The sequence below is a fragment of the Nomascus leucogenys genome, chromosome 3, assembly GCF_006542625.1.
Source record: "Nomascus leucogenys isolate Asia chromosome 3, Asia_NLE_v1, whole genome shotgun sequence".
Lineage (NCBI taxonomy): Eukaryota > Metazoa > Chordata > Mammalia > Primates > Hylobatidae > Nomascus > Nomascus leucogenys.
Genome location: NC_044383.1, coordinates 67,738,583 through 67,765,249, shown reverse-complemented (window position 1 = coordinate 67,765,249; position 26,667 = coordinate 67,738,583). Strand labels below are relative to the sequence as shown.

At 33.9% G+C, this 26,667-nt stretch overlaps 1 protein-coding gene across 5 annotated transcripts in view; it reads right to left on the bottom strand.

The window, feature by feature from the left end:
- Positions 1-26,667, bottom strand: part of KHDRBS2 (KH RNA binding domain containing, signal transduction associated 2) — a 677,326-nt gene that overhangs the window by 522,120 nt on the left and 128,539 nt on the right. For all 5 annotated transcript variants that reach the window (XR_004029312.1, XR_004029313.1, XR_004029315.1 and 2 more), the window contains exon 2: positions 25,618-25,745. Coding sequence is in view for 1 of the 5 variants with exons in the window: in XM_030809415.1 (XP_030665275.1) it covers positions 25,618-25,745 (128 nt within the window). In the remaining 4 variants the exon portion in view is untranslated. The remainder of the gene's footprint in view (positions 1-25,617; positions 25,746-26,667) is intronic.

Below are 26,667 nucleotides of genomic sequence, written 5' to 3'. Positions count from 1 at the left end.
CAGCAATTTCTCTGTCTAGTTATACAATATATTGTTTGGCAGCCAAATTTTGTATGTTAATTTAAGGCATTTCCCCATACATTTTCCAGGGTGTAGTCAGAAAAAAATTCTTTATATATTAAAAAATAAAAGGATCTTAGCAATGCCATCAATCCAATTACACTTGATAGCTCAGGTACTGAATCACTGTGTGTAAAAACTTTTAATGATTTCAAAGGATCTGTGACAAATATAAAAATAATAATAATGTGAAAAATGTTTCCCAAGTTCAACTAAAGCGTGTAATTTTTAATGTATTTTGTACTACCTACTTTTTATTAACCAAAAACTTTTACGTTAATAGTCAATTTCAGAGAGAATTTTTGAAGACTACATTAAATCTTACAATAAAGAATTTATTTGGCCAGTTCGGTAGACTTAGATTGAACTAAAAGCACGATGAAGTAATGGCATAGATGATCATATGTTGGTAATTAAGTCAACCACAATATTGGTATAAAACTATAAAATAAAACCTATTTTAAGACTGAAATAAAAACTGTACAATGGGGAATATTTTTCACATTTTGTTAGATTTCATTTGCTGATAAAATCATAAAAATACGTTACTAGATTTTTTTTTTTTTTTTATTTTACCATTTAGAGGTACTCTTCTAAAAAGTTAATCTTGTAGCTTTTTTTTTTTTTTTTTTTGAGACAGAGTCTCGCTCTGTCGTGCAGGCTGGAGTGCAGGGGCGTGATCTTGGCTCACTGCAAGCTCCGCCCCCCGGGTTCACGTGGTTCTCCTGCCTCAGCCTCTCGAGTAGCTGGGACTACAGGCGCCCGCCACCGCGCCCGGCTAATTTTTTTTTTGTATTTTTAGTACAGATGGGGTTTCACCATGTTAGCCAGGATGGTCTCGATCTCCTGACCTCCTGATCCGCCCGCCTCGGCCTCCCAAAGTGCTGGGATTACAGGAGTGAGCCACTGCGCCCGGCCAATTTTATAGCTTTTTATGACGACATGAAATTAATACTTTTTCCATTAGGTTAAATATAATAATTTACTCTTAAAAGAAGAAAATAAGAATGAGGGCCGGGTGCGGTGGCTCATGCCTGTAATCCTGACACTTTGGGAGGCCAAGGTGGGCGGATCACGAAGTCAAGTGACCGAGACCATCCTGGTGAAACCCCATCTCTACTAAAAATAAGTAGTCCCAGCTACTCGGGAGGCGTGGCTGGAGAATCCCTTGAACCCAGGAGATGGAGGTTGCAGTCAGTGAGCCAAGATAGCGCCACTGCACTGCAGCCTGAGGACAGAGCGAGACTCCTTTAAAAAAAAAAAAAAAAAAAAAAAAAGGAGATGTTAAGCCCAATATGGGTATAATTTAATGCATGTTTGTGAAGTTTCAATATTTGTTTCATAGTTCTGGAACTACTCAACATATATCCAGCTAACTGAAATGTAAAAAAAACATTTTGCTCTCCTTTAGTTAGCATGTGGAATTAAAATTAAACCAGTTTTTGGGGTAATAAGCAACAGCATCAATTTTATCTCTGAGATGTGTCTTCAGATGGGAACACAGGAAATGTAGTACCGAAGTACGTACTCATTTAATTCCAAGTGGCATATAACTATGAGTCAGAGGTCTAATACATAAAATACAACAATAATAGCATGTTTATATATTTTTTATCATTTCATTATTTAATATTATATGTAGATTATTCATTTTCCAATTTATGACATTTCACAAATATCAATCACCACTTCCAAACATTTGAACAAAGAAGCGGCATAAAGAGAAATAATGTTTTAAAATTGTATTTAAATGAATATGGCTAAAAATTCAGTTTGTAAATAAGCAATGCAGATATCAAAGTAAGATTTATGCATAGCTTCCCCCTTTTCTTCAATCTTGATACATTTTCAAATGTCTCTGTGAGCTTCAACAATTGAATTATATGTGCCTCAATCTTGTCTTCTGAACAGTATTTATTCCACAGATATTAAATGGATTTAATCAGGTAATAATATAAATCACAAAGTGCTTGATACATAGTAAGCAGTCAGCAAATCACAACTTTTATTACCTGTAATGTAATCATTATCTCCTTTCATACATTTCATCCCTATTCTTATTAGTGTCTTAATCATTCTCTCATTCAGGAATGGTATTACGGAACTCTTAGATAAATAATTCCAACTATCTGTTTTATTACACACACACAGAATCTGGCACAGAGTAGGTGATCCCTCCAAAAAGACCGTCATTAAATGAAAAAACAGAAGAAGCTAATATTTACTTGATGATTATACTTGTGTCAGCTTACACCATGTGCTGACACTATGCCAAGTATGTACATAAACGTTCATGTATTCCTGATGAAACCTCATGGCATGTCATTATATTCATGGTGAAGCTGAAAAACAGTTAAGATGAAGGTGTTTATGAAACTTCCCACTGGTCATAGTTAAACGATAGCACAGCTGTGGTTGAAACTCAGGTCTATCTAGTTCAAAATGTTATTTTCCCATTATATTACATTATCTTTCCACAGATCTCATTAGCATCTCAAAAACTCTATATCTTAATATATTCTTACAGATTTCTTTCCAGAGAGAAACTTTACAGACAAGAAAAGAGGCCAGACATAAAAATTACCATGCTACGAAAACATCCATCTAAATTAAGGCTTCTCTTATTGAGAGAACTTGAGAGTAGGAAGATAAATATTACCCTGACCTTACTTCTCTGTTCCTCTCAACACTACATTCTAAACAATACCTTCTCTCTCTTTGCTCCATGTTTTAAAAATAATGATCTATTTTTTCATGTTCTTACTTTCTTTTAAACCTTAGCCTCTAAATAATCAGAAACAATCTGACTTCAAGCTTCTATGCAAACTAATACAATCTCAAAGTTTCTCAATCCAGCCTACTGTGAGATAAAATTAGGAAAACTGTTCAAATGTACTATAGCACTTATTTAGACCAGTGATAGCATCTTTTTCATTTTCACATTTATTAGTTAAATGCCATGTGACCGTCATATGGATCCAAAAAATATATCTTGAATTATTTAATGAATTCTTTGGAATTAATATTTAAAATGATGATGTTGAGGATGTGTAGGCTCGTTTATAAAAGGTTAAATAATGTTCAATATGCTGCACTTAGTAAAAATGGATAATTCAATAATGAAACCATAATATTCAGTAATGACTTGAAAGTGATTCCTGAGTTAACCTTTTAACTTCATTTTAACAAGAAAATTTGGTTAAGCAAAGTAACCAATTAGCTAGGCATTAGACTTGAGTAAAATTTGCACTGTAATTGCTTTATTCTTTAACTCTCTCTGCCAAGATTAGAGTAGGATTGAGGCAACTGACATCAATGAAGACAGCAATATTGAGCCTCTTTCAGAGTACTCATGATGTCACTGCTGCAACTGTGATAGGTCCCTGGAAATTCTGTAAGATGAGGAAAAGGGTAATCAGGTGATCCTTGTTCTGAATCCATTATACAGTAACTGTGCTTCCATAAGTGGGAGTATCTTAGAGAAGAGACTACATAATTAAAGTTGATCCCTAAGTGACAAGTGAGTTGGGACATCTACTCCTCACAAAGTTGAAAATCCACATATAACTTTTGACTCCCCTAAAACTTAACTACTAATAGCCTACTGTTGACCACAAGACTTACTGGTAACATAAAGTCAATTAACACATATTTTGTACGTTATATGTATTACATACTGTATTACTACAATAAAGTAAGCTAGATAAACAAAATAAAATGCTATTAAGAAAATCATAAGAGAAAATATATTTACTACTCCTTAAGTGGAAGTGAATCATCATAAAAGTCTTCATCCTCATTGTCTTCATATCAAGTAGGCTGAGGAAAAGGTTGAAGAGGTGGAGTTGATCTTGCAGTCTTAGGGGTGGCAGAGGTGAAAGAAAATCCATGCAAAAGTGGGCCCAGTAGTTCCAACTTCTATTGTTCAACTGTCATTTGTATTCTATATCCTTTCGTAAAGTATTTATTGACCACCTACTATGTGCCAGATATTGTTCTAAGTGAGTGGGATACACGAGTAATCAACAAAGAACTTGCCATTTTGCAACTTTACATTCTGACACGAAGAGACCATAATATAACAAACAAACAAGCCATTTTGCAACTTTACATTCTGACATAAAGAGACCATAATATAACAAACAAGCAAATTACAAACTATATTAAAAGATAATATATGCTATGGGAAAAAAGAAAAACTAGAAAAAGGTAAGGGGATTGTGAGTACTTGGGTGGCGATGGATGAAGGCTGCTATATTAAATAGGTTGTCTAAGTTAGACCTCATTAAGAAAGTGTTATCCAAAGAGTGGCTTTACATGAGGTAGGTCGTTTTGTGAATATATGAGGGCCAAGTGTTAGGAATGCTAGCCAGCCAGGGTTGCTGCACAAAATGAATAAACAAGGCAACTTAGGAGATGGTAATGGGCAGTCAGCTCTTGTAGGCAACTGCAAGCCCGTCTTTTACTTTGAGTAAAATGGAGGAACACTGGAACTTTTTGAGGAGTCACATGATCTGTATGACCTATATGTTTAAAGATGACCATGGCTCTGTTAAGGATAGATTGTAAAGATACTTGTATAGGAGCAGAGAGCTGGGTTGAAAGAAGATGACGACCTAGGCCAGGTAATAGCCCAGTTGAGAGAAAATGATGACTTAGGCCATTATAAGAGCCCAGTTGAGAGAAGGTGATGATTTAGGCCAGGGTCACAAGAGTTCTTTGTTCTAATTTTTAAGAAATTTGGGAGAAATACACATAAAATATTACTATATTTACCATTTTTAAGTATACAGTGTAGTGGTGGTGTTAAACACATTCATAATGTTGTACAATCATCACTATCATCCATCTCCATAACTCTTTTTATCCTCAAAACTGAAATTCTGTATCCACTGAACAGTAACTCTCCATTCATCCCGCTGCCAAAACCCTGGTGATTACCGTTCTACATTCTGCCTTTATGATTTTGACTACTTAAGTACCTCATATATAAGTGTAATCACACAGTATTTCTCCTTTTATGAATGGCATAATGTCCTCTTGGTTCATCCATGTTGCAGCATGTGCCAGGATTTCCTTTTTTTCACCTTCGATCTACTTGTGTCTTTGGATATAATGTGAGTCTTTTATAAATAGCATATATTTGAATCCTTTTAAAAAATCTATTCTGTCAATCACTTTTGATTGGAGAGTTTAAACTGTTTACACTTAAAGTAATTACAGTTGGCCCTGCATATTCACAATTCCACATCTATTGATTCAGTAAACCATAAATTTAAAAGAATTGAAAAAATAAAATATAATAATATGATAAAATAACACAAATAATATCCAATACAGTATAACAATAATTTACATAGTATTAGGTATTATAAATTATATACATGGTATAAGTTATTATGAGTAACCTAGAGATCATTTAAAGTATATGTGAGAATTGCATAGGTTGTATGCAAATACTAGGCCATTTTAAATAAGGAAACTTGAGCATCTAAGAATTTTGGTATTTGCAGGGGGGTCCCAGAACAAATCCTCTGAAGATTTCAATGAAAAACTTTACTGATAAGGAGAAATTTACTTCTGTCATTTTGCTACTTGTTTTCTACATGTTTTATAGCATTTTTTCCCCTCATTTCTGGCATTATTGTCTTCTTTTATATTTAGTTCAGTTTTTTGTAGTGAAGTATTTAAATTCCTTTCACATTTCCTTTTGTATATATTCTATAGCTATTTTCTTTGTGACTACCATGGGCATTACATTTAATATCTCAAAATTATAACACTCTAATTTGAATTTACACGAACTTAATTTCAGTGACACACAAAACTCTGCACCTTTACGGCTGTATACCTGTTTCCATTGTTGATGTCACAAAATTACATCTTTATATATTATATGCCCAAAAACATAAACTAATAATTATTTAAGTACATTAATCTCTTTAATTATATTGTAAAAAGTGAAGTTACAATTTTACCAGCTTTTAAACCATTTAAAAATGTATTAGTCTGTTAAATATGTAGAAAATAAAAAAAATGGAGCTACAAACCATTGTTAAGATAATACTAGCTTTTATAATTGCTCTTTACCTTTATTAAGATCTTTATGTCTTCATCTGGCTTCAAGTTACTGTCTAGTGTCTTTTAATTTCACCCTGAAGGACTCCCTGAAGCATTTCTTTCAGGGAAGGTCTAGTGGCAATGAACTCTCTCTGAGCTTTTGTGTGTGTGGGAATGTGTCAATGTACTACTTTTAAAGAACAGTTTTGCTAGATATAAGATTCTTGATTGACAGTATTTTTGTTTTAGCACTTGAGATATATTTTCCCACTGCCTTCTGGTCTCTATAGTTTCTGATGAGAAATCTGCTGATAGTCTTATTAAGTATACCTGTGTGTAACAAGGTGCTTCTCTCTTGCTGCTTTCAAGATTCTCTTTGCCAAGGGATAATGGTTGGGAGATGGATAGTTACTACTGTGCTAACAGTTGAAATTGATCAAAATTAATGGCAATTTACTACTCATGGCTTCCCCTGGAATTTGCAATACTTCAATAGGCTTCAGCAGTTACAGAATAGTTACATCAGACAGATTCTGCAACTGCAATTGTTGTCTAGGTAAGAAGACAGATTTCTGCTGCCTCCTACTTCATCATCTTCCCACAGTCCCTTCTCATATTCATGATATATTTTGAACATAAGACTACTAAGTTTGCCTGGCACGTTGGAAAGAATGTGCAGGAGAAAGAGAGGAGTGAAGGGGGTGTCCACGGTTTTTGACATGACCAAGTAAAAGGATCAGGTGCTGTCACCAGCTGAGACAGTGTAGATGACAGGTACAGTAGAAATGGGGTAAGAAGAATACTGGTTGAATCTGAGATGTCTAGATACCCACATGTTGATGTCAAGTGGGCAGCTTCAAGTAAGTAAGTCTTGGAGAGAGGTCTTGGCTGGATCAGAAACTTATGCAAGGGCATGGTACATGTGACGTCACAAATGGAGAGTGAGTGTAGATAGAGAAGAGCACCACAGATAATCCCTAGGGAATTTCAATACTATTAAGTTGTGTGGAAGAGTAGAAACCAGCAAACTAGGCTGACAAATGCAAGCAGTTTTGCAACAGGAGATAAAAATACTCTTGTCCTGGAAGCCAGTGAAGACAATGATCAATAATAGTTAAAGACAGACTTTAATTCCTGTGATTTCTTTATTGCTACAGAGGCAAAAACAGCACCAGTGGAAACTTACAGGAATAAGGATCATATTTCAATGAGGAAATGGAAAAACTGAAGAGCGATGTCTACTCAATATACTCAATATTAGATCCAACTGGTTTATGAGGCATTGAACATTCTTTTCAATCCTAGAATTATTCATATACAGACTGATGAGTAGCACAAATACTGTAGAAATGATTCCTAAATTGGGTAGAAGATTCAGCCGTATGACCTATGAGACACACTCCCAACTAATGAGTAGTTTATTTCTGCTTCACTTAACACCAGAGGAGAAATACGTCTGCTTTTCCATCTGTGGGCCTTTGAAATCTTAGCAGTCTGTGTCCACAATTATCTCAATGCCTCCTCAGATAAAAGAAAGTGAATTATACAATGGTTTAATGCAAAGAGGATCTTTGGTGCAGACAGACCCAGGTTCAAATGTTAACATGATCATTAATATATTTGGGGGCTTTAGGAAAGCCATTTACATATTTTTAAACCTTACTCTCTTCTTTAGAACACTCACAATGTACTTCAGAAAAGAAAATAGCAGTTCACTCTGCTTTTCTCAGTATCTGATATATACAGGGTAGTCATAAAAACTAATTCTCTTAAGTGTGAGGTCCCAGGTTTAAGGACTATTTTACAATGTTTTAAAGTTAGTCATTCCTCTAAGCTTGAGTTTTAGACTATGCTCTTAATTTAAGCACCATATCTATTCATAAACCAGAAATAAAACATGCATCGTTTTTTCATAAAGATAAAATTTGAATATGGCTTTTATATTCATAATAGATTTTGATGGGTTTTGGAGTCATGTTTGGGGTTAAATTTTCTACTGCACGTTTTAAGATATGATATGCTTAAATTATAATAATGAACTATATGATGTAATGAGATAAAGGCAACAGGCTATAAACTTACTTATGTTATTATTTTAGCAAGTTAGTTCCTATGAGAGTTTATATAAAATGGGAAGGATAGTATTATTAGAATTTTTGTGACAATCAAATGAGTCATATGTAAACACTGTAAGGTATCTGGATTATAGACAACACATAATAATTCTTAGTTTTAATTATTTGTTCCTCCATTCTAGGAAAAAAAGCTTCTACATAGAACGAGTTTTTCTACATTAATTGCTTTACATTAGCCCAAACTATTTTTCAAATGTCTTTATTAATAGGAAAATAACATTAATAGTAAATAATTCAAACAGCACAAAAATGCCTGCCATAAAAAGGGAACCCCCTTTTACTTCAAATTATCTGTCTTACATTTATTTATATGTAAATGTATGCACGTGTATACATGTGCATGTATACCTTTTATACTCAAGGGGAACAAACTCATTTGTTTCATGTAACAATATGTATTTTTACAAATATATAATTCTAACATAAATTGCTAGATATGCAACTGCTTTCAAAATCTGTGCCTTTGTGATATTAATTAATTTTGCAAAATTGCCCTCTAAAATACTTGAGTCTATACTCTCTGACAAAGAGATTATGAAGTGAAATTTTCTGCATGCCCTAAAATCATTATTGATTACAATCCAAACTTGTCAGTCTGATAAAGAACAGAAGCATCTCAAATTAATCATAACTTGTATTTTTCTAAGAAGTAAGGTTCACATTTTTTTGAAATTTTCCTTACACTATACATGTGTGATAGGAACATTAGCTTCTTGTTCAATTAGAAATATGAATTTCTCTGTATAGAAAGGCATGGATTTTCTGTCATGTGTGTCAAATATTCATATAAATTTAGAATTTTCTTTTTGATTTTAGTAATTAATTATCAACATGACTTTCCTTGTACAGAAGTTTTAAATTTATGTTTTAAAATAATTTATTCATTTACTTATGGCTTCAGTAATTTCAATCATTTTTTTGGAAATGCTCTCCCCCAATTAAACTTTATGAAATAAAATTGCCCATAACTCATTCTAGTACATTTGTTTATTTATTTATATATTCATTGGCACTTAATTTTAATTGGACACAGAATTTATTTTGGTGTACCAGATAAGACAGGGATCTGGTCTTCCTTTTATTTTTTTTCTCCAATTGTCCTACTGGTTATCTCTCTAACACTTATTCAATAAATTATTTATTCACATTGTTGTTAATATATGCTAATTATATGCATCTATGTTTATTTAATAAGGAATAGAAACTTGGTTTTATTAAATGCTTTTTCTGATCTAAAAATTAGTGAACTTGTTTAAATATTTTTTTCTTTTGTTTTCTTTTTTATTATTAATGTTATATTTTAAGTTTTAGTGTACATGTGCACAATGTGCAGGTTTGTTACATATGTATCCATGTGCCATTTTGGTGTGCTGCACCCATTAACTAGTCATTTAGCAATAGGTATATCTCCTAATGTTATCCCTCCTCCCTCCCCCCACCCCACAACAGTCCCCGGAGTGTGATGTTCCGCTTCCTGTGTCCATGTGTTCTCATTGTTCAATTCCCACCTATGAGTGAGAACATGTGGTGTTTGGTTTTCTGTCCTTGTGATAGTTTACTGAGAATGATGGTTTCCAGTTTCATCCAAGTCCCTACAAAGGACATGAACTAATCATTTTTATGGCTGCATAGTATTCCATGGTGTATATATGCCACATTTTCTTAATCCAGTCTATCGTTGTTGGACATTTGGGTTGGTTCCAAGTCTTTGCTATTGTGAATAGTGCTGCAATAAACATACGTGTGCATGTGTCTTTATAGCAGCATGATTTATAGTCCTTTGGGTATATACCCAGTAATGGGATGGCTGGGTCAAATGGTATTTCTAGTTCTAGATCCCTGAGGAATCGCCACACTGACTTCCACAATGGTTGAACTAGTTTACAGTCCCACCAACAGTGTAAAAGTGTTCCTATTTCTCCACATCCTCTCCAGCACCTGTTGTTTCCTGACTTTTTAATGATGGCCATTCTAACTGGTGTGAGATGGTATCTCATTGTGGTTTTGATTTGCATTTCTCTGATGGCCAGTGACGACGAGCATTTTTTCATGTGTTTTTTGGCTGCATAAATGTCTTCTTTTGAGAAGTGTCTGTTCATATCCTTCGCCCACTTTTTGATGGGGTTGTTTGTTGTTTTCTTATAAATTTGTTTGAGTTCATTGTAGATTCTGGATATTAGCCCTTTGTCAGATGAGTAGGTTGCAAAAATTTTCTCCCATTTTGTAGGTTGCCTGTTCACTCTGATGGTAGTTTCTTTTGCTGTGCACAAGCTCTTTAGTGTATTTAATTAGATCCCATTTGTCAATTTTGGCTTTTGTTGCCATTGCTTTTGATGTTTTAGACATGAAGTCCTTGCCCATGCCTATGTCCTAAATGGTATTGCTTAGGTTTTCTTCTAGGGTTTTTATGGTTTTAGGTCTAACATGTAAGTCTTTAATCCATCTTGAATTAATTTTTGTATAAGGTGTAAGGAAGGGATCCAGTTTCAGCTTTCTACATATGGCTAGCCAGTTTTCCCAGCACCATTTATTAAATAGGGAATCCTTTCCCCATTGCTTGTTTTTGTCAGGGTTGTCAAAGATCAGATAGTTGTAGATATGTGGCATTATTTCTGAGGGCTCTGCTCTGTTCCATTGATCTATGTCTCTGTTTTGGTACCAGTACCATGCTGTTTTGGTTACTGTAGCCTGGTAGTATAGTTTGAAGTCAGGTAGCGTGATGCCTCCAGCTTTGTTCTTTTGGCTTAGGATTGACTTGGCGATGAGGACTCTTTTTTGGTTCCATATGAACTTTAAAGTAGTTTTTTCCAATTCTGTGAAGAAAGTTATTGGTAGCTGTATGGGGATGGCATTGAATCTATAAATTACCTTGGGCAGTATGGCCATTTTCATGATATTGATTCTTCCAACCCATGAGCATGGAATGTTCTTCCATTTGTTTGTATCCTCTTTTATTTCATTGAGCAGTGGTTTGTAGTTCTCCTTGAAGAGGTCCTTCATGTCTCTTGTAAGTTGGATTCCTAGGTATTTTATTCTCTTTGAAGCAATTGTGAATGGGAGTTCACTCATGATTTGGCTTTCTGTTTGTCTGTTATTGGTGTACAAGAATGCTTGTGATTTTTGTACATTGATTTTGTATCCTGAGACTTTGCAATATTTTTAAAAACTAAATTAATCTTGCATTCCTGAAATGAACTACATTTGAGTGTAATTTACTATGCTGATAGATGTGTGCTACTGAAATACATTGGTAATATTTTTGTAATATTTCTTATTATTGTAAAATAAACATAGCATAAAATTTACCATTTTAACTATGTTAGAAATATATCATTGTCATTATTATTTTTAGAGACTGGGTGTATATTACCTAGGTTGGACTTGAACTTCTGTGTTTAAGTGATCCTCCAGCCTTAGCTTACCAAGTAGCTGGGAAGTAGCTGCATGCCACTATACCTACCCCATTTTAACTAATTTTAAGTGCACGAATACATGGCATTAAGTACATTCACAATGTTATGCAACTATCCATTTCTAGAAGTTTACATCATTCCAAACAAAAACTCTGTACCCATTAATGAATAATTTATCATTCCTTCCTCCCCACAATCCCCTGTAACCTCTATTCCACTTTCTGTCTCTATAAATTCGCCTGTTCTAGGAACTTCATGAAAGTAGAATCATATATTTGTTCTTTTTGACTGGTTTATTTTATTTAGTGTAATGTGTTCAATGTTCATCTATGTTGTAGAATGTAATAGAATTTCATTACTCTTTAAGGCTGAATAATATTTCATTATATGTGTATACCACACCTTATTTATCTACTAATTTGTTGAAGATATTTGGGCTGTTTTTGTCTTTTGGCTGTTGTGAATAATACTTCTATGAACACTAGTGCTCAACACTTGGTAATATTTTACAGTTTTCAATTGGTATTCACAAGTGAGGTTGTTCTACAGTTTTATTTTTTGTGACATCCTTGTGAAACCCATATATTTTTAAGAAGGTTCTTTATAAAATGGCATAAATCTAAAATTGTATATTACATAAATTTATCTTCACAATGGTTTACCTTAAAAATGAAAATAAAAGTTACTCCTAATTTCTCTACATGGATCTAAATGTCTTTCAACAAGTTGGTTGCAGTCAGGTCCTAACTTAATAAAAGTATTAATAATCCCTTATCTACATGTTTCTGGGTAAAAAGCATTAATTTTTACTTCCTTATTGCTCATAGAAAGTTTTATTTTTCTCCAAATTCCCCAAAATACAGTATTTAAGTTGATATCAAATTCACTTGCTTCCACTTTTCAAAATCAATAATAAAATGGAAATCCATTCCATTGATAATGCAATGTCTCTTGATTATAATGGTGATATTTCTTTTCTGATCTCTTAAACATCTGTCTACATAAAAAGCCACTCCTACTGCAACAACAAAAGAAACAGCAGAAGATCCATCTGTGCGCTAATGAGTGTAGAGAAGCTTACTGAAGGCTGAGTTAAACAAACAAACAAATGAACAAACAAGCAAATGAAGAATGGCAGGACTGTAGAGAGGGACATGAGATGAAAGATTTTTTGGCTGTCACAGGGCCCTAAAGAAAGAATACGGGTTTGGACATTTTTCAAAAAGCACCTGCATGTTAATGGTCATTTTGAAGCAGTCATCAGTTTTCCAGTTGAGGGTAAATGTGAAAATAAGAAGCAACCCTCCCAGATAAGGTAGAAAATATTGGCCTGAGGTATGAGAAGGGGAGGGCTAGGGGTTTTGTTGCAGAATGAAAACAACTAGTTAAAACAGGCTGAATATTCACTAGACCTAGAAAAGAAGGAGAGACTGGTATGATTTCAGGAAAATCAAGGACATATTCGTAAGGGGTCATAAAAAATGATATGAGTAGAATCACAACTAATTCAGAATTAGAAATGCATGACTCAATGTGGGATGAAAACATAAAAATTTAAAAAAATACAAAATGGAGAAATAATATTTGAAGTACATGGGACAGGCATTAATTAAAAGGATGGGTAATCAGAAAAGACAAATTCTAGACATAATACCACTGAAAATTTCTAAATTTTTCTAGGAAACAGGATTATTTCACATGCCATTCTATTGGAGAGAATATGGTCTACAGCAATTTGAAATTTTTTTCCTCATAAAAATGTGAATCAGTGTCATATCATTTTCTCAACTAAAATTTAAATTCACAAATGAGGAGTTGGGAAACTGATATGAATGAAACTGAAATCACAAAGCCCATCAAATCCTCTCTTCCATTTACTTTAGAAAAATAAAAAGCAATGCTGTGCAGTGGTCTGTGGTAAAGATAAAACAGGTTTAAGCTGTAAGCTACAGAGTGGCTTCTGAAAAACCATATTGCTTATAAAAATAGATGTGTTTCCAAGATTATGAGTGGTCATATTTGGCTTTGAGTCGTAGTTTCCATAGGAGTTGTAGTTTCCACATTTAGGAACTATTCTTAAATGATCTGATAACTACTTTAAAAGTCAGAAAAATCACACTCATCAAGTACTTGGACTTGGGTATTTCATCCTTTGATGTATAAAGAAGGAAACTCGCACTCTGTGGGAAGACATGGCAAGTTGCAACCATGGATGAGACTTCTTCCAACCAGGCACAGAAGGCTTCTCCTTTTTCTGGGACTGAACAGAATACGAAGAAGTATAGAGCAAGTGAGATGGTTTTAAACACATTTTGGAACTTCAATTTTCTGCATTAATCTACATAAGAAATTGATTTGAAAACCAGCACAGGGGAATGTGGCTGTGTTTGATCTTAAAAAAGGCCAAATTTGGGGCAGATTTACACTCCTGGCATTATATTGCTTTAAAAAGTTGGCAGTAACTCAAGTCAAGAAATATAAAGTGGGCCTTGGGGCAAATTTAACTGAAGAAAAGGTCTGATGTATTTCACAGAATTCTAAAAGTACATCAAAGAGATACTTTTAAAGGCATTGAGAGGCTGAAGTACCTAGGTGAACAAACAGGTACACCAGCAAGCAAAAAGTAGATACCCTCTTATAAGAGGAAGCCGCACATTCCAGTCCTCTAATGGTCTCTCAGTTTACCCAGACACGTGCCAAGCATTCCTTTTGCATGTTTAGCAGTAACAAAATATAGCACAGCTTGTGCCATTTAGGTATATCTTGGTTTCTTAGATCCTACAATGCACTTTCACTGCATGCCTGAAAGAGATTGTATTATGATGCTGACTGTAAGATGCACTATAGGTGGAGATGTTAAAATTTGAAAGAAATGGTATATTCAACAACGAAACATAGTATGTGTGGAGGAGAAATAGCTAATGTTAAGAATAGTGTTTGTTCTCCAGTCATATATATATATATGTATGTATACATGAATATAAATATATACATTTATATTTACCTATACATATATATTTGTGTGTGTATATACACATATATACATATATGTGTATATATGTATATGTGTACATATGTATATATACATATATGCATATATGTGTACATGTATATATACATATATGCGTATATGTGTACATATATACATATATGTGTATGTGTACATATGTATATATACATATATGCGTATGTGTACATATGTATATATACATATATGTATATACGCATATATGTATATATGTATATATGTATATGTATATATGTATATCTGTATATATGTATACATATATCTGTATACGTATACACGTATATCTGTATACGTATATATGTATACGTATATCTGTATACGTATATATGTATACGTTTATCTGTATACGTATGTATGTATACGTATATCTGTATACTATATATGTATACGTATTTCTGTATACGTATATATGTATACGTATATCTGTATACGTATACTATGTATACATGTATACGTATACATGTGTATATGTATATACATATATATGTATATGTATATATGTACATATATGTATATGTATATATGTATATATGTATATATGTACATATATGTATATGTATATATGTATATATGTACATATATGTATATGTATATATGTATATATGTACATATATGTATATGTATATATGTATATATGTACATATATATGTATATATGTATATATGTAATATATGTATATGTATATATGTATATATGTACATATATGTATATGTATATATGTATATATGTACATATATGTATATGTATATATGTATATATGTACATATATGTATATGTATATATGTATATATGTACATATATGTATATGTATATATGTATATATGTACATATATGTATATGTATATATGTATATATGTACATATATGTATATGTATATATGTATATATGTACATATATATGTCTGGGTAAATATACACACATACATATGTGTGTATATATGTATATATAATATATGTATATATACATATATACACATACACATATATATATATGTGTATATATATTTCTTTTTAACTGCTCCTTGCAAAGCAGGGCTAACTAATAGGCAGTGCACCTAGAATCAGCCTCCAGAGTCTTTTATATGAATGTCTTAGGAATATGGAGGAACATATTGACACATGTTGCCTTTGTAGAGGCTTAACTATCAAGAAATAATTGGGAATTGGGTCAAAATGGTGGACTAGAAGCAAGAAGCTCGTGTGTACTGCTCTCATGGACAGGAAAGAAAGGGCTAGTGAACACTCACCCAACAAGCTGATCACTTAAGAAATCGCTTTGGGATCCATTGAGGCAGGAAGAGGACACAGCAGGGAAGAACAAAGCTGGGCAGTAGCCCGTGTGGAATCAATGTGCAGACAGGAGAAGCTCCCCATATGGGAAAGGGTAAGTAAGTAGGAGTCCCATGGGAGATTCACACTCTCTTGACAGGGACATGTGCAAGACTGGGGATGGGAAAACGCCCTGGCCCCACTACATTACACCACACACTTCTAAAATGAGGCAGAGAGCTACCAGTAGTTTTGGTAAAGGTAAGTCTCGAGTCCACAGAGGCCTCTGAAGCCTTGGACCCTGGAACAGACTAGCACCAGTGCCATAGCCCTGATGGAAGCCACAGTTGCAATGTGTGGGAGCAGTAAGATTGATCCATCCACCCTCACCAGACAAAGCTTGGGGCCAGCTTCTGGCCCAGTGGTCCCTCTTCTGCTTGAACTCAGCTGGCAGGTACAGCCTTCTTACAGTCTTAGAAAATACCCAGATAGCAGGGCAGGTGACTTCACCTACCCCGAACACTGGTAGCAATGTGCGCCACGCCTGCTAGATCTTTTAGCCCACTGTCTTACTTCTGTCCAAAATGTGTGGGAAGGCACAATCATGTGTTCCCTGGGGAAGCACCCAGACAGTCGTCTGACCCCACCCACTCCCGCAGCACCTAGCTGAGTGGGACCTGCTGGCTTGGTTGGTGACTAAGCAGGGAGGAGCCTTCACTGAAAGAAGTGAGACATCTGTGTTCACAGGCTGGTGGAGGATCAGGGCATGGCTCCCTCCACAGGGCCAACTACAGCCTGTCTGCGGACCACTGCCACTACCTGAGAAAGCCCCATGGACCAAAACATCCAGCAAAAGAAACGCAGGGATGGAGCTTGATTGAAGGGGGCTCCTCCAAGGCCTGGGAGCAGACTACGTGAGTGGGCCAACCCTCTCCGGAGCATCACAGAGAACTACAGCCAACTGTGCCAAAATACAGAAGAGCCACGCAGCAGAGTAAGAGCCTATCTGCTGGCTAGCACTCTTAAGTGCCACCTACTGGACTGTGGCCAAAAAATACAGGACTGAAATATTTTGCCAGGATATCCCAGCCAACACATGTGCACCCTGCAATACCACTATGGCTGCTGGCACATGAGAACAACCATGGATCCCACTGCCACCACCCTGACGAAGCACTTCGGCTGGCACTCCCTATCAAACAGTTGTGGCCACAAACCAGGATCACGTTAGCCTCCCCAGCACAGCAGGTTCCTAACCTCAAGGGGACAGAGAACAAAAATGGGGACCTGGTACCAGCCCACTCAGGGTAAGAGCATGTAGCCCAGGAGGGCAGAACTGAGCCATGGCCCCCTGAAATATTCCACAATCAAAGCCAGTTGACTGAACCCGCCTTATACCAAAGTCAAAATGCCAAGGGCATCAAAGAAGATAAATGCAAAAAAAAAAAAAAACAAACCCCAACCAAAGGACAGTGACTTCAAATATTAAAGGACCATTGACCCACGCAGAGAGAAAGAACCTGTGTAAGAATGCTGGCAACTCAAAAAACCAGAGTGTCTTCCTACTTCGGAGTAACTTAATTAGTTCCCCAACAATGGTTCTTAACCAGGCTGAACTGGGTGAAATGGCAGATACAGAATTCAGGGTATGGATTGGAATGAAGATCATAGAGATTCAGGAGAAAGTCAAAATCCAATCCAAGGAATCTAAGGAATACAATAAACCAATACAGAGAATAAAAGATGAAGTGGCCATTTAAAGAAAGAACCAAGTAATCTGATAGAGCTGAAAAATGGACTACAAGAATTTAATAATACAATCACAAGTATTAACAACAGAATAGACCAAGCTGAGGAAAGAATCTTAGAGCTCAACACTGTTTGTCCAAATCCACTCAGTCAGACAAAAACAAAGAAAAAAGAATAAACAAATAGGAACAAAACCTCTTATAATACGGGATTATGTAAAGAGATCAAAACTACAACTCACTGGCATCCCTGAAAGACAGAGAGAGAGAAAGCAAGCAACTTGGAAAATGTATTTGAGGATAATGTCCACAACAATGTCCCCAGCCTGGCGAGAGGCCAATATCCAAATTCAGGAAATGCAGAGAACCACTGTAAGATACTATAGAAGATGACCATCCCCAAGACACATAGTCATCAGATTTTCAGTCAAAATAAAATAAAAGATATTAAAGGCAGCTAGAGCATAGGGGCAGGCCACCTACAAAGGAAACCCAATCTGGCTAACAACAGTCCTATCAGCAGTAACCTTGTAAGCCAGAAGAGATTGAGGGCCTATATTCATCATTCCTAAAGAAAATAAACTACAACCAATAATTTCATATCCTAGCAAAATGAGCTTCAGAAGCAAAGGAGAAATAAGATTATTTTGAGATAAGCAAATGCTAAGGAAATTCATTAATACCAGACCTGCCTTACAAGAGGACCTTAATAGAATACTAAATATGGAAACAAACGACCATTATGCACCACCACAAAAACACACTTAAGTACATAGACCATTTACACTATCAAGCAACTACACAATCAAGTCTGCATAATAACTACCTAATAACATGATGATAGGATCAAATCACACATATCCAAACTAACCTTGAATATAAATGGGTGAAATGCCCCAACTAAAAGGCACAGAATGGCAGATTGGATAAAAAAGCAAGACCCAACTGTATGTTCCTTCCATCTCACATGCAATGACATCAATAGGCTCAAAGTAATACAGTGGAGAAAAATCTACCAAGCAAATGGAAAGCAAACAAACAAACCAAAACAAACCAAAAATCAGGGGTTGCTACTCTAATTTCAGACAAACAAACTTTAAGCAAACAAAAATCAAAAGAGAAAAAGAAGTACATTATATAATAGAAGGGCTCAATTCAACAAGAAGACTTAATTATCCTAAGCATATATGCATGCAACATAAGAGTACCCAGATTAATAAAGCAAATTCTTAGAGGCCTACAAAGAAACCTAGATAACCACACAACAATTGTGGGAGACTTCAACACACCACTGACAGTACTAGAAAGATCATCGTGGCAGAAAACTAACAAAGATATTCAGAACCTGAACTCAACACTTGGCTAAATGAACCTAATGACATCTAAAGAACTCTCTACCCCAACATTTCAGAATATATATTTCTCTCTGCACATGGCACTTTAAAATAGGCCACACAATTGGCCATAAAACAGTCTCCAGCAAACTGAAAAACAAACTGGAACCATACCAAGCATGCTGTCAGCCCACAGCACAGTAAAAACACACATCAATGCTAAGAAGATGGCCCAAACCACAGAATTACATGGAAATCAACCTGCTCCTGAATGACTTCAGAGTGAACAATGAAATTGAGGCAGAAATCAAGAATTTCTTTGAAACTACTGAGAACAAAGATATAACATACAAGAATCACTGGGACACAACTAAAGCCTTATTAATAAGAAAGTTTATAGTCAAAATGCCCATATCACATAACTAGGAAGATCTCAAATTAGCAATGTAACATGACACCTAGAGGAAGTAGAGAAACAAGAGCAAATCAACATCAAAGCTAGCAGAAGACAAGAAATAAACAAAACCAGGCCTGAACTGAAGGAAGTTGTAACATGCAAAAGAGACAAATGTTCGCGTCCAGGAGTTGGCTTGCTGAAAGAGTAAATAAGATAAACCACTAGCTAGACTAACAAAGAAAAAAAAAAGAGATGATCCAAGTAAACATAAAGAAATAACAAAGGGGACGTTACCACTTTAGGGATCCCACAGAAATACAAAAACCTTCAGAGACTATTAAAAACACCTCTATACACACATGCTAGAAAACTTGGAAGAAACTGGTAAATTCCTGGACACATACAACCTCCCAAGATAGAACAAGGGAGAGACTGAATCCCTGAACAGACCAATAATGAGTTCCAAAATTGAATCAGTAATAAACAGACTACCAACCAGAAAAAGCCCAGGACCAGTTGGATTCACAGCCAGATTTTACCAGATGTATAAAGAAGAGCTGGTCCCATTCCTACTGAAACTATTCCAAACTCTAACTCATTCTATGAGTCCAGCATCATCCTGATACCAACACCTGGAAGAGACACAAAGAAAAATATTAAAACTTCAGGCCAATATCCTTGATGAACATAGATGCAACAGTCCTCAACAAAATACTAGCAAACCAAATCCAGCAGCAGATTAAAAAGCTAATATTCCACAATCAAGTAGGTTTTATCCCTGAGATGCAAGGTTGGCTTAACATATGCAAATCAATAAATGTGATTATTCACACAAATTAAACTAAAATCAAAAACCATATGATCTTTTAAATAGACACACAAAATTATTTCAATAAAATTCAACATCCCTTCATGTTAAAAACCCTGAACAAACTAAGCATTGAGGGAACACACTTCAAAATACTAAGAGCCATCTATGAAAAACCCACAGCCAACATACTGAATGGGCAAAAGCTGGAAGCACTCACCTTCAAAACCAGAACAGACAATGATGCCCTCTCTCACTACTCATATTCAACATAATACTGGAAACCCTGGCCAGAGAAATCAGGCAGGAAGAAGAAATAAAAGACATGCAAATAGAAAGGGAGAAAGCCAAACTATCCTTATTTTCAGATGATATGATATTGTACCTACAAAGCCCCATAGTCTCTTCTCAAAAGCTCCTAGATCTGATAAGGAACTTCAACTAAGTTTCAGGATATAAAATCAATGTACAAAAATCAGTAGTAGCATTTCTATACACCAACATCAAAGCTGAGAATCATATCAATAACGCAATCCCATTCACAATGGCCACAAAAAAACTAGAAATACAGTTAAACAAAAAGGTGAAAGATCTCTATAATGAGAATTACAAAACACTGCCTGAAAGAAATCAGACAAGACACAAACAAATGAAAAAACATTCCATGTTCATAGATAGTGAAAGAATCAATATTTTTAAATGGCCATACTGTTCAAAACAATTAACAGATTCAATCCCATCCCTATAAAACTACCAATGATATTCTTTACAGAATTAAGAAAAACTATTCTAAAATTCATATAGAACAAAAAAAATAAAGAGTCCAAATAGCCAAAGCAATCCTAAGCAAAAAACAAAGCTAGAGGCATCACATTACCTGACTTCAAACTATACAACACTACAATAACCAAAACAGCATGTTATTGGTACAAAAACAACCACCTAGACCAGTGGAACAGAATAGAGAACCCAGAAATAAAGTCACACATGTACAATCACCTAATCTTCTACAAAGTCAAAAAAACAAAAACAAAAACAAAACAAATAAACAAAAAAAAAAAACAGGCAATGAGGATAACTAGCTAGCCATATGCTGAATATTGAAGCTTACACTTTCTTCATACTAGTTACAAAAATCAACTCAAGATGGATTAAAGACCTAGATGTAAAGTCCAAAACTATAAAAACTTTGGATGATAAACCTAGGAAATACCATTCTGAAAATAGCCCCTGGCAAAGATTTCATGACAAATATACTAAATTCAATTGTAACAAAAACAAAAGTTGACAAATGGGGCCTAGTTAAACTAAAGAGCTTCTGCACAGCAAAAGAAACTATTGATAAACATACAATCTACAGAATGGGAGAAAATATTTGCAAACTATGCATCTGACAATGTTCTAACACGCAGCATCTATAAAGAATATAAAAAATTAACAAGGAAAAAACATGCCCATTAAAAAGTAGGCAAAGTACATGAACAGTCACTTTTCAAAAAACATACATGTGGTTAAGAAGCATATGAAAAAATGCTTAACATCACTAATAATTATACAAAATGCAAATCAAAAGCACAATGAGATACCACCTCACACCAGTCAGAATGGCTATTACTAAAAAGTCCAAAAATAGCACATGCTGGTGAGGTTGCCAAGAAAAGGAAATGCTTATACACTGCTGGTGAGAATGTAAATTTTATCAGCCACTGTGGGAAGCAGTTTTGCAAATTCTCAAAGAACTTAAAACAGAACTATTATCTGACCCAGCAATCCCATTATAGGATATATACTCAAAGGAATATAAATCATGCTACCATAAAGACACATGCACACATATGTTCAGGACAGCACTATTCATAACAGCAAAGACACAGAATCAACCTAGATGCCCATCAGTGGTAGACTGGATTTTTTAAAAATGTGATACGTATACACCATGGAATACTACGCAACCATAAAAGAAGTTATCATGTCCTTTGCAGCAATACAGATGGAGGTGAAGGACATTATCTTAAGTGAGCTAATGCAGGAACAGAAAACCAAATACTGCATGTTCTCACTTGCAAGTGGTAGCTAAACATTCAGTACACATGGACACAAAGAAGGGAACAATAGATACTGGGGTCTACTTGAGGGTTGAGGGTGGGAGTAGGGTGAGAATGGAAAAACTACCTATCAGGTACTATGCTTATTACCTGGGTGAGGAAATAATCTGTACACCAAATCCCCATGACATACAATTTACCTATATAATGAACCTGTACATGTACCCATGAAACTAAAATGAAAATTAAAAATAAGTAATTGCTGTGATTCTGAAACATTTGCAAATGCAACATCTATTTCTCTATTAATCTCTTTTGCAAATAAATTTTATTGTGTATTTTAGAGGTACACAAAATTATATTATGGGATACATATACAAAGTAAAAAAGTTACTTAAGTGAAGCAAATTAACATACTCATCATCTGAATAGTTGCCCATTTGTTTTATTTGCTTTTGTAGGCAAAAGCAGCTAAATTCTACTCATTTAGCATGAATCACAAATACGTCTATTAATTTTATTATAAAAATATAAAGTCAAATAAGAAACACTGCTCAAAATAATTTAATATTATAAGATGACATATTTCCCCAAGTTAAATTATTAAATGTAAAGCACCAGGACTACATAAATCATTCTTAAAAAGCATTTTTATAATTTTTATAAATTAAATTTTAAACTTCATTCAATTTCTTGTAGTATTCAACTAAGTCAGCAAATTAACTTGAAATTGGAGAGTAACTGAAGCACAATCTATCCAAAAAAAGTCATGTAGTAAAGTCTTGAGAGGGCCATTTCCCCAAGAATTCCCATAGTCATTTATTGCTCTTTCAGAGGACTGTGTCATCATCACATTAATTATTGGTACAAACAGACAGCAGTTGTCAAGGGGAGAAATGGTTCTGAGAGAAAGTTGTATAAAGCAAATCTTTCACCAGTGTGGCCCCCTGAAGGATAAATCACTTTTTTATTCTAAAACATTAAACTTTAAATCCATAAATACTGTTGTGTTCTGCTTAACAGCTCATATTATACACCACATCACACATTTTACGGCTCATAAAGATACATCAAATACAGCTCAAGTTTAGTGATCATAATCTTAACTCTATCTCACTGATATTTTTCTAAGAAGTGGACAATGAATAGCAGGAAAAAAATCACAACTTTTGTAATAAAATATGGTTTGTTTTCAAAAGATTACTAAATATAATAAGATATAGTTTGTTTACAAAATATTATGATTTATTGTTGTACTATAGAAACAAGAACAAGGTAGGTCAACTTTGATAAGTGAGTATAATCTGCTTCTCAGAATTTCACTCTTTTTCTATAAAAAAGCTCTAAAGTTCTCTTATGTGTGATAATTAGGTGAAATGAATATTCCTTTAAAAATAAAGGAGTTTGGCAGGCTATTCATAATTTAAAGAAATGGTAAATTTTCTCAAGCATGAATTGTTATTTGAGACTATTCCATAAAACTATTATATTAACCATCGGGTGTTATCATTTTTCACATTCTTCCACATTTAACATGAAAAAGTAATGCAAATACGTGGGCATGATCAGTCAAGTTAAAAATGTAATGGTTCACCAAAAATGAAGAATCTAAAATTATAGTAACTGCACTAAAGATTTCCATCTATAACAGAAGCATGACCTTGAGCAATTCATACTTTTTCAGTTACCTCATTTATAAAATAAAAGTTTTATATATTCTGTGATTTCCAAGATTAGTCCCAGCCTAAGCGTTCCATGATTTTAAAAATTATAAGAGAGACAATAGTTTGCTGGTGATCCATGGTCCACGGCAGTTAAGAATAAGCAGTTTTATCATTAGAGCATTTTCTTATACATTACAAAATAAAACTTCACACAAAAATTTGAAATCATAGAATATTCTTATTTCGGTATTCATCATTCTAAATCAAACATAGATCCAGTAATAATCAGCATAAAACCACTCATATGGGAACTTGAAGAGCCATCAAGAGTTTAAATGCCTTACATACCTTGCCAGCTTAATTTGATCAGAGACTATAGAACTACATTTTTATTTAGAAGCAGGTATTAAGTCTGTCATTGACTTTCCCATACCCAGAGATAAAAATATGTTATTCCAAGAAACATCATCAAGTTATACCATATCTAACTGTATGATTTATGAAAAGAAACTATTCAAGACTATAACTGGTTAATTGATCAAGTGAAAAGGGACACATTATTCTTTATACTCCAACATATTTCTACCTTACTTCACTACTATGCAAATTTTTCATGTGTATTTCTAAGACTGCCCAGTTTAATATTCAAGAGAACATGATTATAAAGCAAATCTAATAAAGTTTATTTTAAAAACATATGCCTATGTAACACAGCTTTCTTGCAATAGAGTTTAGCTCAAAAAAAAATTGCATGCCCAAAACACTTCATCTCAAAGATAAATTTTATGGTTTTCTGGGCTTTAACAATTTTATTCCTGTTTGAAATAATTATAGACAAAGCATCTAGTTAATTATATTTACTAAAGTTTATCATATTAGAAGACAATTGGTAAACCAGAGCATTTATTTCTGTAATCGTTACTACTAGGATAATTACATGGTCCTTGCTTCACATTCACTCTTCAGAAAGTAAATTATCAGCTTGAATCTTTGAGTTTACATTTTAGTTTCCTCCATTCATTTGATCAAAAAAACCCCTCTGTTTACCCATTGAAATGTATGAATATAATTGATAAAACCATGCCACTGAATGCTATCTTTTATAATCAATGATCTACTGGTGAAAAAATAGCTTAAAGAAAGATGTAACATTCAGAATGATATCATAATTATTTTATGAATAAACTTCGATTATAGAAGACTATAGGTTATAATCTAAGAGTCTAATAACCACCATGTGATTTTCTTAGATATATTAGTAATAATTCCCTGCTAATTTTCTAATGTTACATATTTAGTATCATTAACTCTACTCCATTTTATAATAATGATATACATTTTAACATGAACCAAACATAATCAAGTGGGTGTAAATATTTGGAAAAACTGATATATCATTTATATTTTGAATAAATGATTAAAATATCTGATTATGCCTCCTACATTCACAGAACAAAAATGCTGTAGCCTTCAGTTGAAAATTACCCTCATCATTGCACTTTCAAGTTTTCCTTCCCCTATGTCAATATCACGTGCTTGCATATACTTACATTATGAAGTTTCAAATATTTATTTTATAAAAGTCAATAAGTAAAATATCATCTTATTTTATCATTTTTAAATCAATTCTATGAGAACAATGTATATATGGTAGTACCTTTGGATATTGCTTGACAGGAATCAGTACTCTTTCCGAGAGCTTTATGTTTTTGTTGCTGATGACATCAAGATACTTCTTTTCTTCATCTTCCTTTTTTCCATCAGAACCTTGAAACTTTTCAATTTCTGGAAGAAAATCACAAGAAGAAAACAAGTGAAATGAGGAACAATGTTACCATAAATATGCTGAAAATGTTATCATAAATAATATTCATATTACTCCTCTTCTCAAATAAGATTTTGATGAATATCGATAAAAGGCCTGAAACAGCATCTCACTAACAGTTATGGGAATGCTGCTACTGTATGTAAGAGAACCTCTGTCAACTCAAACTAAAAAGCGATAATTGAAGATGTGACTGTGGCTTCTGTGAAAAAATTGATGAATTTAATTAATTTTTAATATCTTCAAACACAGTAAAAAGGTAATATATGTCCTTTGACTATTTAAATTATTTTAGCAAACTTAATTTTTTCCAGGAGCATTAAATAGAACAAAATACATTTTAAGGATATATGCTTTATTTTTACTCAGAATTATTCCTAAGAAAATCAAAATAATTAAAATGGTAATTATTCAGTTAGCTAAAATAGGTAGTAAAGAGAAATTGCATGATATTTCACAAAGAATTATAGAAAAGTCATATAAATGATTAAATCTATAAATGCTAACATTCATATTCATCAGTAAGATATTATCTATATAGGTGTTTAAGAAAAACATTAGAATATTACAAAATTTGATATTTTGGAGCATACTTATCCACTCCTTCATTTTTGAATTAATTTATTCCATAAAAAATGTTAAATCTCTACTAGATACCAGAAATACAACAGAAAACAATAAAATGTCTCTGTTTTTATAGACTATATTCTAATGTGGAAAATCAACAGTGAGAAAATGAATATATGGGCACACATACAGTTATGGCTGGGGGCAAATAATAAACACAATATGCTGTTAAGAATACAAAGGAGACTCAAGCAGTGGCTATTACTTCAGATTTGAAGGGTGATATTTGATCAAAGCCCTGAATGACAGAGAAGA